Raw genomic sequence first — 12,679 nt, 5'->3', positions numbered from 1 at the left:
GGCTCAATATTGGAGGTGGATATAGGACATGAATCAGTACTAGAAAACTGCAAGGAAGAGGAGTCTAAGGAGCTAGTAGGAAGGGAAGATAAACTAGGAGATTCAACAGAAGAAGAGGGGGACACGAAAGTAGTGGCAGAACTAGTAGACTCGGGTGCAGTAGGCGTAGGACTAGGTAACGCAGCAGGCGTAGGGAGGAGAACACGGGGCACAAAAGGACGAGGAGGTAGAAAAGCAGATAAATTTGCATATGGAAAACAATGCTCAATAAAGCGAACAGAGCGACTAATATAGACACGGTTAGTATCAAGACGTAGACACCGATATACCTTGTGACGAGAAATGTACCATAAAAACACGCAAGGAGAAGAAGGAGAGTCAAGTTTGTGAGAACGATAAGGACGCAAATTAGGATAACAAAGACACCCAAAAGGTTTTAAAATGGTATAGTCAAGTGGAACCCCAAATAGGTTCTCATAGGGAGAGAGCTTAGTTAGGGAAGAGGAAGGAAGACGATTAATAAGATGAACAGTAGTAAGAAAAGCTTCAACCCATAAAGAAAGAGGGGCATGAGCATGAAAAAATATAGTGCGAGTAACATTTGTGATATGACGGTGCTTGCGCTCAACTACACCATTTTGCTGAAGAGTGTGAGGACAAGATAATTGATGATGAATACCATGCGAGCGGAGAAAAGAGATAAAGGAAGAACTTTGATACTCGCCCCCGCCATCTGAACGAAATGTCTTAATAGACCCACCAAATTGATTTTCAACAAGAAGTTTAAAATGGGTAAAACAAGATATGACATCACTTTTATGACGAAGAGGATAAATCCATGTGTAACGAGTGAAATCATCAATAAAAAGAACATAACAAGGATAACCACTAACTGAGGGCACGTGGGACTGCCGTACATCAGAATGAATTAACTCTAAAACATAAGAAGTAGTTGAAGTACTTAAAGAAAATGGCAAAGCCGAATGTTTATAGCTTAAACAAGAATTACAAAAAAAAGAAGAATTTGAAAAAGGCCTAGACAATGAAATTAACTTTCTAGATCTAAGTAAATCTACATGACTTGGATGCCCCAAACGCGCATGCCAAATAGAACTAGAGTCATGTAGAGCAGCAAAGGTTGATGGCTAAGCAAACGATGACATGCAGAGGAAGACTGAAAAGGATAGAGAGGCCCATCAGTGCGGGAGTGATGCAGAAATTTCCTCGTCGCCAAGTCCTTAACATGAAAACCCCAAGGAAGAAAGTTAATCCACTATTATTTTCGTTGGAAAATTGATGAACAGACAATAAATTCTTGCAAAGATGCGGAACATATAAAACAGGGGACAAACTAAAGGAGCAAGAAGGAGTAGAAAGAGAAGAAGAACCAACACCGTTAACATGAATACGAGTACCATTACCAACCAGGATGGAATCATTTGAAACAGGAGAAAAGGAAGAGAGATTACCCAAATCATTAGTCATGTGTGTGGTTGCACCAGAATCCAAGTACCAATTCTCATCTGGAGGGGACTGCAATGAGAGTGCTGCCATATTCGCCTGAAGACTAGGAGCAGTATAAGCATGGTTATGGCACTAAGGACAAGCAAGTGCCGTATGACCAGAAAGATCACAAATCTGACAAATCACAGTAGTAGAAGTGGGAGTAGGAGACACAAATGCAGGCAAGTGATAGGGTGAGGGAGCCAAGACACCACGACTAGAGGTAGAATGCTTGAAAGGACCTCCACAAGAAACTGGGGAAGGTGATGGGCTATAATGAAACTGTGAATTATTGCCATGACCATAATCTTGAGCACGACCTCGGCCACGACCACGACCACCTCCACGACCGTGAACGCGACCACGACCACGTCCACGTCCACGATATCCCGAGGAAGCTGAGGAAAGAGGATCAGCTACTGTAGCAACCAACGCTGTAGCAGGTGATACTAGATCAGGAGAAGGCAAAGTATGAGCCTCATGAGTAAAAAGCATCGTCCACAACTCAAAAAATTGAGGAGCAGGACGCATGTGCGAGTCCATGATCACAAAAGAGTCATAAGAAAACGAAAGCCCATTTAGAGCACATCGAACCAACTCAGAGTCATTAACACTACGGCCAATAGAATGGAGGCAATCAGCCAATTCCTGAATCTTAGACATATAAGCATCTGTAGAGAGATCTCCCTTCTTAATAGTATGTAATTGATGCTTGTACTGCATTTTCTCACTGTGGATTGATGGAGAAAGTGATTTTTTAATGGGTTCCAAGCATCTGCAACTGTAGAACAATGATATAATAGAGGAATAAGGTCACTGCGAATTGTTGCCTGAATCTAAGTAAGAAGAAGACGGTCTTGCTTTCTCCACGTAACAAAGGCAGGGTTAGCTGACTTGGAAGTACCATCAGAAGAAACATTAAATTTAGGAGGAGCTGATTCAGAACCATCAATGTGTCCAAACAAATCATACATCTCAATAACAGGTTGAATGAGATGTACCCACTTAAGATAATTAGTTTGATGTAAAAATTCAGGAACAAGATCCTTAATATGCACAGAAAAAGCAGTCTCAGCCATATTAATAATAAAAGAATATGTAGCAAGAAACGAGATTGAAAGAACTAAATAACGAGAGAAGGGCTTCCCTTTTTTTTAATATGAGAATTGACTGGAGGGAAAAAGAAAAGGTGAAGGACAATTCTATATCTAATGGGTTAAAGAAGAAAGGTCAAAAGTTAAGAAACAGTGAAGGAAATACGTGGGGCACACAAGAAAATTAAATAAGACATAAGTAAATCTGCATAGAAACAGTAGAAAGAATTAATTAAATAAGGCTTGAATAGCAAAAAGAAGACATAAGGAACAGAGAAGGAAAAAAAATGTGGAGAAAGCAAGAGATGCTTCAGCCGTAAATTGCAGTGACGGTCGACGCTAGGTAGGGTTAGGGTAGGATCTTTAGGCTTCTGATACCATGATATAATAATATCCCATAGTAATGTTTTGGGGTTGTCATTATATTTATAAAGCTATACATAAATGAAAGAGACAAGAATACCTTTATTTAGAAGCGTAATATACAACAATTCCTAGGCTAACATGGTAAAAGATACGTGTATATAATCACCAGATAGTCAAGAAAGTTGGTGACCAGATGACTTCACTGCTCCCCCCCCCCCCCCCCCAAAACCCCCAACCAAATGCTCTTCAAACCCTTGCTTGGATACATTGCTTTGCAACACACTTTTGCAAACTATTATCTCTAACCCTATGTATAGAGGTCTAAGAGAACTAGCGGTAAAGTACTACTAATGCAGTTAAGAGCTAACGAACAAGGTTGCAATAAGGACTATGTGCTTTCATGGCTCCTAACCCATCTCACCTAATTCAGAACCACTTGTTGATTATATACCATACTTAAAAAGAAGTTTTCTTGCTCCTCATTATATCTAATACTAGGTGGAGCTGATCCGTGCCAGCACTGGCCCAACATTATAAAAGTTAACCATTATTTTTTGTTAACTTTGTATTAATAAAAATGACAAAAAGAGACAGACAATATCTCATAACTTTATTTTGATATGAAATGACAGAGAAAAAAAATAAATACATGTAAAAGATTACATTATTTTAAACTATTGCATTACTTGCAAGCAGTTAGAGTTATATACTCTTTTAGATGAGTGAAAATAGCAATTACATAACTTTCGTGAGTACAAACTGGTATTTGCACTCATAAAACAAATTCAGATGCTTTGAGTTGTCTTGGCAGACTTTAGGTGCATAATACAGTTGCCCATACCAAAATCAAACATAGGTAATCATAATGAAGAGAGTTTCCCATACACATAGGTACGATATGGTTCATTTTAACAAAATATGCAAAAAATATCATAAGAACGGTGTTCTTTTTATAACTAATCCACAGCAAGGGCTACTGCATTTTTTTCAGCTTTGCTTCTTGTAGCTGCAAGGCTGTATCGTTATCTGTATTCTGTTGAAAGATAAATTAATTTGTAAAATATGAAGATAAACAGAGAAAAGAAAGAAAAGATATGTATCTATCAAACATCCAAAATCTACAAAAACTAAATAAAGAATGGGTACCTCTAAGGCGAAATTCACAGCATGCTGTCATAAATGTACACATGCATGTACAAATGCAGTTAATAATAGAAGCGGATGTGCAAAAATAACTTCAGGCAGCAGTTAGTTACTCCATAATCGGAGTGAAGTGGCCACAACGGAAGTTATGAAATTTGACACCAAGGATTCAAAAGAGAATATGCATAAGCAGAATCAAACAGTTTCTTCAAATTTAGTTGCTCTATTTTGTAACTAATCATCATAAAGTTACCATTCCCATATCTCTTTGTTTGTCGTCCCTACATCTAATAATCCCCTTGATCAAGAAGCTGGAATTATTTGATGAAAAGGTAAAGGATAACCATTAAATAGTACCGAGCTGGCTGAAAGAGTACATATGAGAAGGAAGAAAATGACTTTCTTCTATAAATTGAAGGAGTACAGAAGGTCTAATAGTGACTCAAAATCTGCTATAATATCCCTCCTACACAGAGTGAAAGAGTATTAGCCTAAAACCTTTATCTGAAAATAACATCTCCTATCACTGAACTTACATTGAGCTTATAAAATTCTTAGCAACTAAAGAAAGAATAGAGGAAGAAGTGTGCACATGGTTGTTTAAACCATAATATAGAAAAAAACATAAAGAGTATGTAATTATTAATATTAAGACGTTTTGTCATGCTTTTTAAGACCATAATCTGAAAAATTAATCACAAGTACTGAATCAATAATTTTACTATATCAACTCAAATAATAAGATAGGAAGAGCTCGGCAGCTAGCTTTATTCTAAAAGGAGTCTGAACAAAGAGATTAAGCAGAACCAAAAATGAGACTTTTAGTGGAATTCAAATGCACTCATAACTGTGACGACCACAACCTTTTATACCTCAAAGATAAGGGAGACTAAGAATGGAGGATTCAAGATATATCTAAAAGTGGACAACTTTCTTCTTTCTCATATGAAGGTTTAGTCCCTTCATTTTACATATGCGGATTTAAACATTGCGCAGAAAAAACACTAAAATAGGGGTTCCGTGGGACAATTTGTGAGAAGATGTTATCACCGGTTACTGACCTATGCTCTCCTTCTGTCCAAGCAATATGTACCTTGGTGCTGCTGCAAACCTAACCTTATAGAGTTTTGTTTACCTCCATCATTTTATTGTTTAATTTGCCTAAACTCATTCCAATACTTTGATAAGCATCATAATGTTCTATAAATCCCACACATGGGTCATCAAAGGGATATTGGCTAGAAATATGGTGATGTACCAAATAACACATTGCAGCATGAGTAATCCATAAAACCAGACACAAGCATCAGTATCCTTTGAGAGAGTATAACCAATTTATCAAAAACCCTGTTTCTAGCATTCTTTATAGGTGGCAACTAATTCTGACTTCAAAAATTAAGCAATTATTATCTTGAACAGAGGACTGAAACCCCCTTGACAGCTTATCACATGTTTATCCCTATCTTTTCCCGATAAAAAAAATGAATAAAATAGAAAAATTAAACAAGCACATTAATTTCTTCTCCGTTTATAGCATTCTTTATAGGTGGCAAACAATTGACTTCTCAATAGTCTGTGAAACTACTTTGAAGAAAGCTCAGTAGTGAAGGAAGTTCTCCAAGTGACTTTTACGTGCATGTTATATCACAAATTGATACAGCTAGGTTAAATGGAGTCATGTGAATAGAGGATAAGATTCATTACCCGATGGGCTATAATGAAACTAAAGTTTCAGGGAACAGCTCGAACAACTTCAGCTTGTCAGTTCTTTACACCAATGGAAATGGTAAAAGTCTGGCACAAGAGATCAATTTATTTCAAAAAAGTAGAAAGCTTTGGGCAAATAAGATTTGAGGCATACAGAAATTGAATTTAGGAATATACTATGATATGTTACTCTACAGTTGTCAATTAGAATCATACAATAGCCACGAAATTGCAAAATTAGAAAGTATGAAGAGAACCCAGAACAAACACCAAAAGAGAAGAAGATGAAGAATATAAGTACGAAGAGAACCCAAAAAGTGGACCCAATGTAAAGATTTTTCGAAAAAGATAAATGGGAGAGATAGATACAAATTAGGAAAAGATGAAGAAATTGTTTCTAAATCACATGTATAAGCTTTCATTTGTCCCTATGCCTCTAATGGTTAATTAAAACCCAGCAAGGTTAAAGTTTGAAAATGGAGTTTCACCATCAGTTTTCACATACACCAGCCATTGGATTGCGAAATTAAGATATATATAAAGCGAACCAAAAAAGATGCGGGTAGAAATTAAAAGAGGAACAAACGTATAGTTAAGCACACTCTTGAGAGCAAGAACACCAACACTTCTGAGAGAGCCTATGGAAAATGGAGAAATAAAGTACAATACAAAGAAAGAAACAATATCTGTGGCGACTTAGGAAGACAATTGGAACGATATGCACTGAACACGTAGAGTTGTGGAGGAATAGGTAAAAATTAAGAGACACGTAACTGGAACAACTATGTGAGACTAAAAGACTAAAATGCCCTCAAGCTTTGTAGAAAAGACACAAAACACACAGGTCAAAACCTGATCATTTCTAATATACTAGGTTGTGAACATGAAAGAGGTTTATGTTAAGGCCATTATATTTAATAAAGTCAAATGTATTTGCATTTTGCACAAACTTGAGTATTATAATCAAATGGACATTAGATACCAAGTTCATCAGACTATCTTCTATCTTTCATCTAAAGCTACCTACCACTTAAAACTAAAGAAGTGTGAAAGAGTAAGCAATGCACAATAAGTAAAATTAAAATGAGAACACTATATTCTGACAGAAACACAAAATGCTTCATAATACAAATTTGAAGTTCTATTCGTTGCCCTTTATTCTTCTCAAATAATTCAAAAGTGAATAACAGTGGACCTCTTATGATCTCCTAGTCACTCATGCATGTACTTACTCGTCTAGTTTGGCAAAATCGGATTTAAAGCTCCTACTCACTTATAGACTTGTGAACATATACCATAGGATCATCGTCCCTCTTTGCATTCACAATAATGAGCAAGTCCCTGCGGGCATAACTGCATAATATTGAATTAATTAGAATATCCTTAGAATCCTAAAGCAAGAGATCACCGGCAAAAATGCAAGCATACCAAGATTCAATAGGTAAGTTTACTACTTGGTACTATCCACTAAAGAATCAAGTTTTATCGGATGTCTAGAGGTTTACAAGATACATATTTACTAACTGTTCCCATATTAATGAAATGTGATGCATCGACTTGAAGGAAAACCAAGGCTCTTTGTTGTGATCTTCGACAAATACTTTGGGACCTGTGACATGATGTAGCCAAGGTAGGAATTATTGTCATAAGAATGTAGAAACAAAAGACAATAGAAAATGGCATATGAAAAGAGAAGTACACAAGTAGCTAGTAGTGTAGCTAATTTATGTATTTGAACTATAACTTTCAAGCAACATGTATTTCCATTTTATAATGCTATTTGTTTAATTTAGGACAAAAGTAGTTAAGAGGTATAAATAGAATACAAAATTTCAGTAGCATTTAATTTCCTACTCCTCCTGTTTCTGCTGCTACCTGAATCAACATGTCATAAGCTTCGATTTCCTACTACTCCTGTTTCAGCACATATCAATGCATAGTATCGACCCATCAATGGAGATGAAATCAATTATATTATATAGGGTTCACACTATATCTCGTGAAAGAAAGACATAAGAGGATGACCTTGAACAGTATTTTATCTTGCTTTCCCCTGGACCACAATGAACTGGTGTGAACTTCATTTGTCAACATTATTAATAATATTTTAGTAGAATGTCTTCAGTGGAAGCTCAAATTCTTCTTCAATATTCTCTTAAAATAGAACATGTTAATATAGGTTATGCGAAAAGCTAGGGAAAATGAAGTTGGTATAGTAGAACATATGAGAAAAAAGGCAAGCAGATGCATTTTAATGTAAACTTAAATAAGTGAGAATCCGTTGTAGATGAACTTCACAACAAATCTACTTCATCGATTTGAATTATATTGATCAAGAAGCGTAAAATATTTCGAAAGAAATGAAGAAGCTTAAAATTAAATCCAACAAACACAGAGTACATAAAGAAGAAAACGAAGAGGAATGGACCTGTCAGATTCTGAAGAAAAAACATGTCACGACCCTAAAACGGACCCGGTCGTGATGGCGCCTATCGTGAAACTAGGCCAACCGACCCAAACCTCAAAACCAACCAGACATTTATAATAAGTCATTTAAAACCATTAATTATCTAAAATCCCATAATATAAGTTAAAATAAACAGTGCGGAAACATAACACAGCCTGGTATCGGGGTGTCACCAGTCATGAGCAACTACAACTCGTCTCGGAATAAGAAAGGACAACATAGTCTGAAAACAAATGCTAATACAAAGCTGAATAAGATAGGAAGGAGAAGCACTGGGCTGCGAACGCCAAACAACTACCTAGTCAACTCCGGGGACCTGCTGAAAGGCTAACCAGCACCCGCTATCGCGATCCAAGACTCTTGGATCAGCACACAAGGTGCAGGGAGTAATGTGAGTACACCAACTCAGTAAGTAATAAAAGTAAAGGCAACTGAGCAGTAAGAAAACACGTAAACCACGTCATAACGCTACAACAAAACAGTATAAGTCCAGAACAATGCAGTAAAGTAATAAAACTCGTAAAAACAACTCAGTTCAGTAAAACCCTTTAAAACATCTTTCAATAGTTTCAAACGAGTGATGAAAATAGTGAGTAAAAGGATAGAAAATAAATAGCCCCTCGGGCATAATATCAGCAGAACCAGCCCCTCGGGCTACCTCACAATCACTCGTAATCAGCCCCTCGGGCAACAACATGAAACAACAAAATCCCCTCGGGCACTATCATATCACACACACTGGGTACCCGCGCTCAGTGGGGGTGTACAGACTCTGGAGGGGCTCCTACAGCCCAAGCGCTAACGTAAGCCATCTCGTGGCATAACAAATCAGGCCCTTGGCCTCTCATATATCACAAATCAGTACAACTTGCTGCGGCGCGCAGACCGATCCCATGATATTCTCACTACACAGGCCCTCGACCTCACTCAGTCAGAACCCACTCAAGCCCCTCGGGCTGACAGTAAAACAGGTACTCGGTTCAAAATATCATTTATAAAATCAAAAGGAGTAAATAAAATCCGAGTTATGAAATCAGTGAAAGTATAGCATGACTGAGTGTAAATATTATCAAAACAGTAAGGAAATAGTAGTAAAAAGCCCCAAAGGGTCCAAACAGTCGGCACAAGGCCCAAACACGGCATTCAGCCCCAAACATAGTTATATTTTTCAAAACACAATAATATTAAACAGTGTTCAATCAAATGCGCGACTTAACAGTCGTACGGGACGGACCAAGACACAATCCCCAACGGTACACGACCCCACGCTTGTCATCTAGCGTGTGCGTCACCTCAAAATAGCACAACATTGTGAAATCCGGGGTTTCTTACCCTCAGGACAACATTTATAGTCATTACTTACCTCGATCCGGTCCAAACTCTAGCCCGCGATGCCTTTGCCTCTCGAATCGGCCTCAACTTGCCCCGAATCTATCCAAAATCAGAATCATAATATCAAAAATAGGCTAAAGGAACAAAGCCCACGCAAAAATAACCAAATTTACTCAAAAATCCCAAAATTGGCCAAACCCGACCCCCGGGCCCATGTCTTGGATTTTGATAAAATTACATTACTAGAATTCTTATCCCCCACGAGTCTATACATATCAAGAACATCAAAATCGGACCCTAAATGGCCCCTCAAATTCCCAATTTACACTCTCCAATATCAAGCCCTAATTCCCCAAATTTAACCCTTGTTTTCCATTAATTTCAAGCCTAATCAGTGAAATAATGCCATGGAATCGAGTATTGAGTTCAAAAATCTTACCTCCAAGTGTTTCCCTTAGATTCCCTCTCAAAAAACTTCAAAATCGCTCAACAATGGTGGAAAATAGACCAAAAGATCGCGAAGGCAACTATTTAAACATTCTGCTCAGGCAATAATTCCTTCTTCGCCAACGCGACCACGTTCAAGAAGCACGAAATTCCATTAACCAATTATTCCTCCTTCACGAACGCGACATACTCCACGCGAACGCGATGCTTCAACCGTCCAGGCCTTCACGAACGCGACCTCACCTTCGCGAACGCGAAGCACAAAACTCCTGGGATCCCAGCTGCTCTGATTACCCTACACGAACGCGACTCCTCTCACGCGTTCGCGAGTCACTGCAATCCAAACCTACGAGAACGCGACCCCAGGCTCGCGAACGCGAAGAACAATTTCTTCTGCAACAAAAATCAGAAAATCTGCAACTCTCCAAAGCCAAGAATTGGTCCGTTAACCACCCGAAACTTGCTCGAGGCCCTCGAGACCTCAACTAAATATGTCAACACATCCATAACATCATTCAAACTTGTTCCAATCTTTGGAACACTCAAAACAACATCGAAACATCAAAGTATTATCGGATTCAAGCCTAAGAAATTCCAAACCTTCCAAATTCCGCTTTCGATCAAAAAGTCTATCAAACCTCGTCCGAATGACCTAAAATTTTGCACACACGTCCCAAATGACACAACGAACCTACTCCAACTTCCGGAATTCCATTCCGACCCTTATATCAAAATTTCCACTACCAACCGGAAAACGCCAAAATTCCAATTTTGCCAATTCAAGCCTAAATCTACCCCGGACCTCCAAAACACATTCCGATCACGCTCCTAAGTCCCAAATCACCTTACAAAGCTATCCGAATCATAAAAACCAAAATCCGAGATCATTTACTCACAAGTCAACTTCCAGTTGACTTTTCCAACTAAAAGGCCAACTAAAGAGACTAAGTGTCTCATTTCTCTACAAAACCACTCCGAATTCAAACTAACCGACACGATGAGATGAAATACAACTGAACAACACATAAAGAAGCAGAAATGGGGGAAACGGAGCGGTAACTCATGAAATGACCGGCCGGGTCGTTACATCCTCCCCCTGTTAAATAAACGTTCGTCCTCGAACGGGTCAAGAAACATACCTGAAGCCTGAAATCGGTGAGGATATTTGCTCCGCATCTCCCGCTTGGTCTCCCAGGTAGCCTCCTCCACGGGCCGGCCTCTCCACTGTACTTTCACTGAAGCTATATCCTTTGATCTCAACTTTTGAACCTGACGCTCCAAAATAGCAACTGGCTCCCATCATAAGTCAAATCACTGTCTAACTGAACCGTGCTGAAGTCCAAAACATGAGACGGATCGCCAATATACTTCCGGAGCATAGAAACATGAAAGACCGGATGCACACTCGACAAGCTGGGTGGCAAAGCAAGCTCATAAGCCACCTCCCTAATCCTTCGAAGCACCTCAAAAGGCCCAATGAACCGAGGACTCAATTTACCCTTCTTCCCAAATCTTATAACACCCTTCATGGGTGAAACCTTCAATAGAACATTCTCCCCAACCATGTAGGACACATCACGAACCTTCCTGTTAGCATAACTCTTTTGTCTCGACTGCGCTGTACGAAGCCGCTCCTGAATCACCTTCACCTTGTCCAAAGCATCCTGCACCAAATCTGTACCCAATAGCCTAGCCTCGCCCGGCTCGAACCAACCAACTGGAGATCTACACCGTCTCCCATACAAAGCCTCATATGGAGCCATCTGAATACTCGACTGATAACTGTTGTTTTAAGCGAACTCCGCGAGCGGTAGAAACTGATCCCATGAACCACCGAAGTAAATGACACAAGCGCGTAACCTGTCCTCCAATATCTTAATAGTGCGTTCGGACTGCCCGTCCGTCTGAGGGTGAAAAGCTGTGCTCAACTCAACCTGAGTACCAACTCTCCCTGCACGGCCCTCCAAAACTGCGAAGTAAACTGAGTACCTCTATCCGAAATGATGGAAACTGGGACACCATGCAAGCGAACAATCTCTCTGATATAGATCTCTGCCAACCGATCTGAAGAATAGGTAGTACACACAACAATGAAGTGCGCGGACTTGGTCAACCAATCCACAATCACCCAAATAGCATCGAACTTCTTCAAAGTCCGTGGGAGCCCAACTACAAAGTCCATGGTGATCCGCTCCCACTTCCACTCTGGAATATCCATCTGCTGAAGCAAGCCACCCGATCTCTGATGCTCATATTTCACTTGCTGACAATTGAGACACCGAGCTACAAATCCCACAATATCCTCCTTCATTCTCCTCCACCAATAGTGCTGCCGCAAATCCTGATACATCTTCGTGGCACCCGGATGGACGGAATACCGCGAGCTATGGGCCTCCTCCAGAATCAACTCCCGAAGTCCATCCACATTGGGCACGCATATCCGGCCCTGCATCCTCAATACCCCATCATCACCAATAATCACATCTCTGGCATCGTCGTGCTGAACTCTGTCCTTAAGGACAAGCAAATGAGGATCATCATACTGGCGCTCTCTAATGCGATCAAACAAGGAAGACCGAGAAACCACACAAGCTAAGACCCGACTGGGCTCCGAAACATC

The 12,679-nt window shown here is 39.4% G+C and overlaps 1 protein-coding gene and 1 long non-coding RNA gene across 3 annotated transcripts; both read right to left on the bottom strand.

The window, feature by feature from the left end:
- Positions 992–2,035, bottom strand: LOC109223002 (AT-hook motif nuclear-localized protein 4-like). Its single transcript, XM_019387275.1, has 2 exons — positions 1,470–2,035; positions 992–1,237 (listed from the first exon to the last, which is right to left on the bottom strand). The coding sequence occupies exon 1, from the start codon at positions 2,032–2,034 to the stop codon at positions 1,597–1,599; it is 438 nt and encodes a 145-aa protein (XP_019242820.1). The 5' UTR covers position 2,035; the 3' UTR covers positions 992–1,237; positions 1,470–1,596.
- LOC109211301 lies at positions 3,610–6,526 on the bottom strand. 2 transcript variants are annotated; one of them, XR_002065675.1, is made up of 3 exons: positions 6,400–6,526; positions 5,811–5,900; positions 3,610–3,996 (listed from the first exon to the last, which is right to left on the bottom strand). It is a non-coding gene; the product is annotated as an uncharacterized LOC109211301 (long non-coding RNA). The 2 variants fall into 2 exon arrangements; XR_002065674.1 differs by having other exon boundaries at positions 5,811–6,526.

The sequence above is a fragment of the Nicotiana attenuata genome, chromosome 2 (assembly GCF_001879085.1).
Source record: "Nicotiana attenuata strain UT chromosome 2, NIATTr2, whole genome shotgun sequence".
In the NCBI taxonomy this organism is placed as follows: Eukaryota; Viridiplantae; Streptophyta; class Magnoliopsida; order Solanales; family Solanaceae; genus Nicotiana; species Nicotiana attenuata.
Note: the sequence above shows the minus strand (reverse complement) of the source record. Positions and strands in the feature narration are given on the sequence as shown.

Bases quoted from the DNA above. Each gene is read 5' to 3' on its own strand.
- LOC109223002 (XM_019387275.1), bottom strand. From the start codon at position 2,034: ATGCGTCCTGCTCCTCAATTTTTTGAGTTGTGGACGATGCTTTTTACT.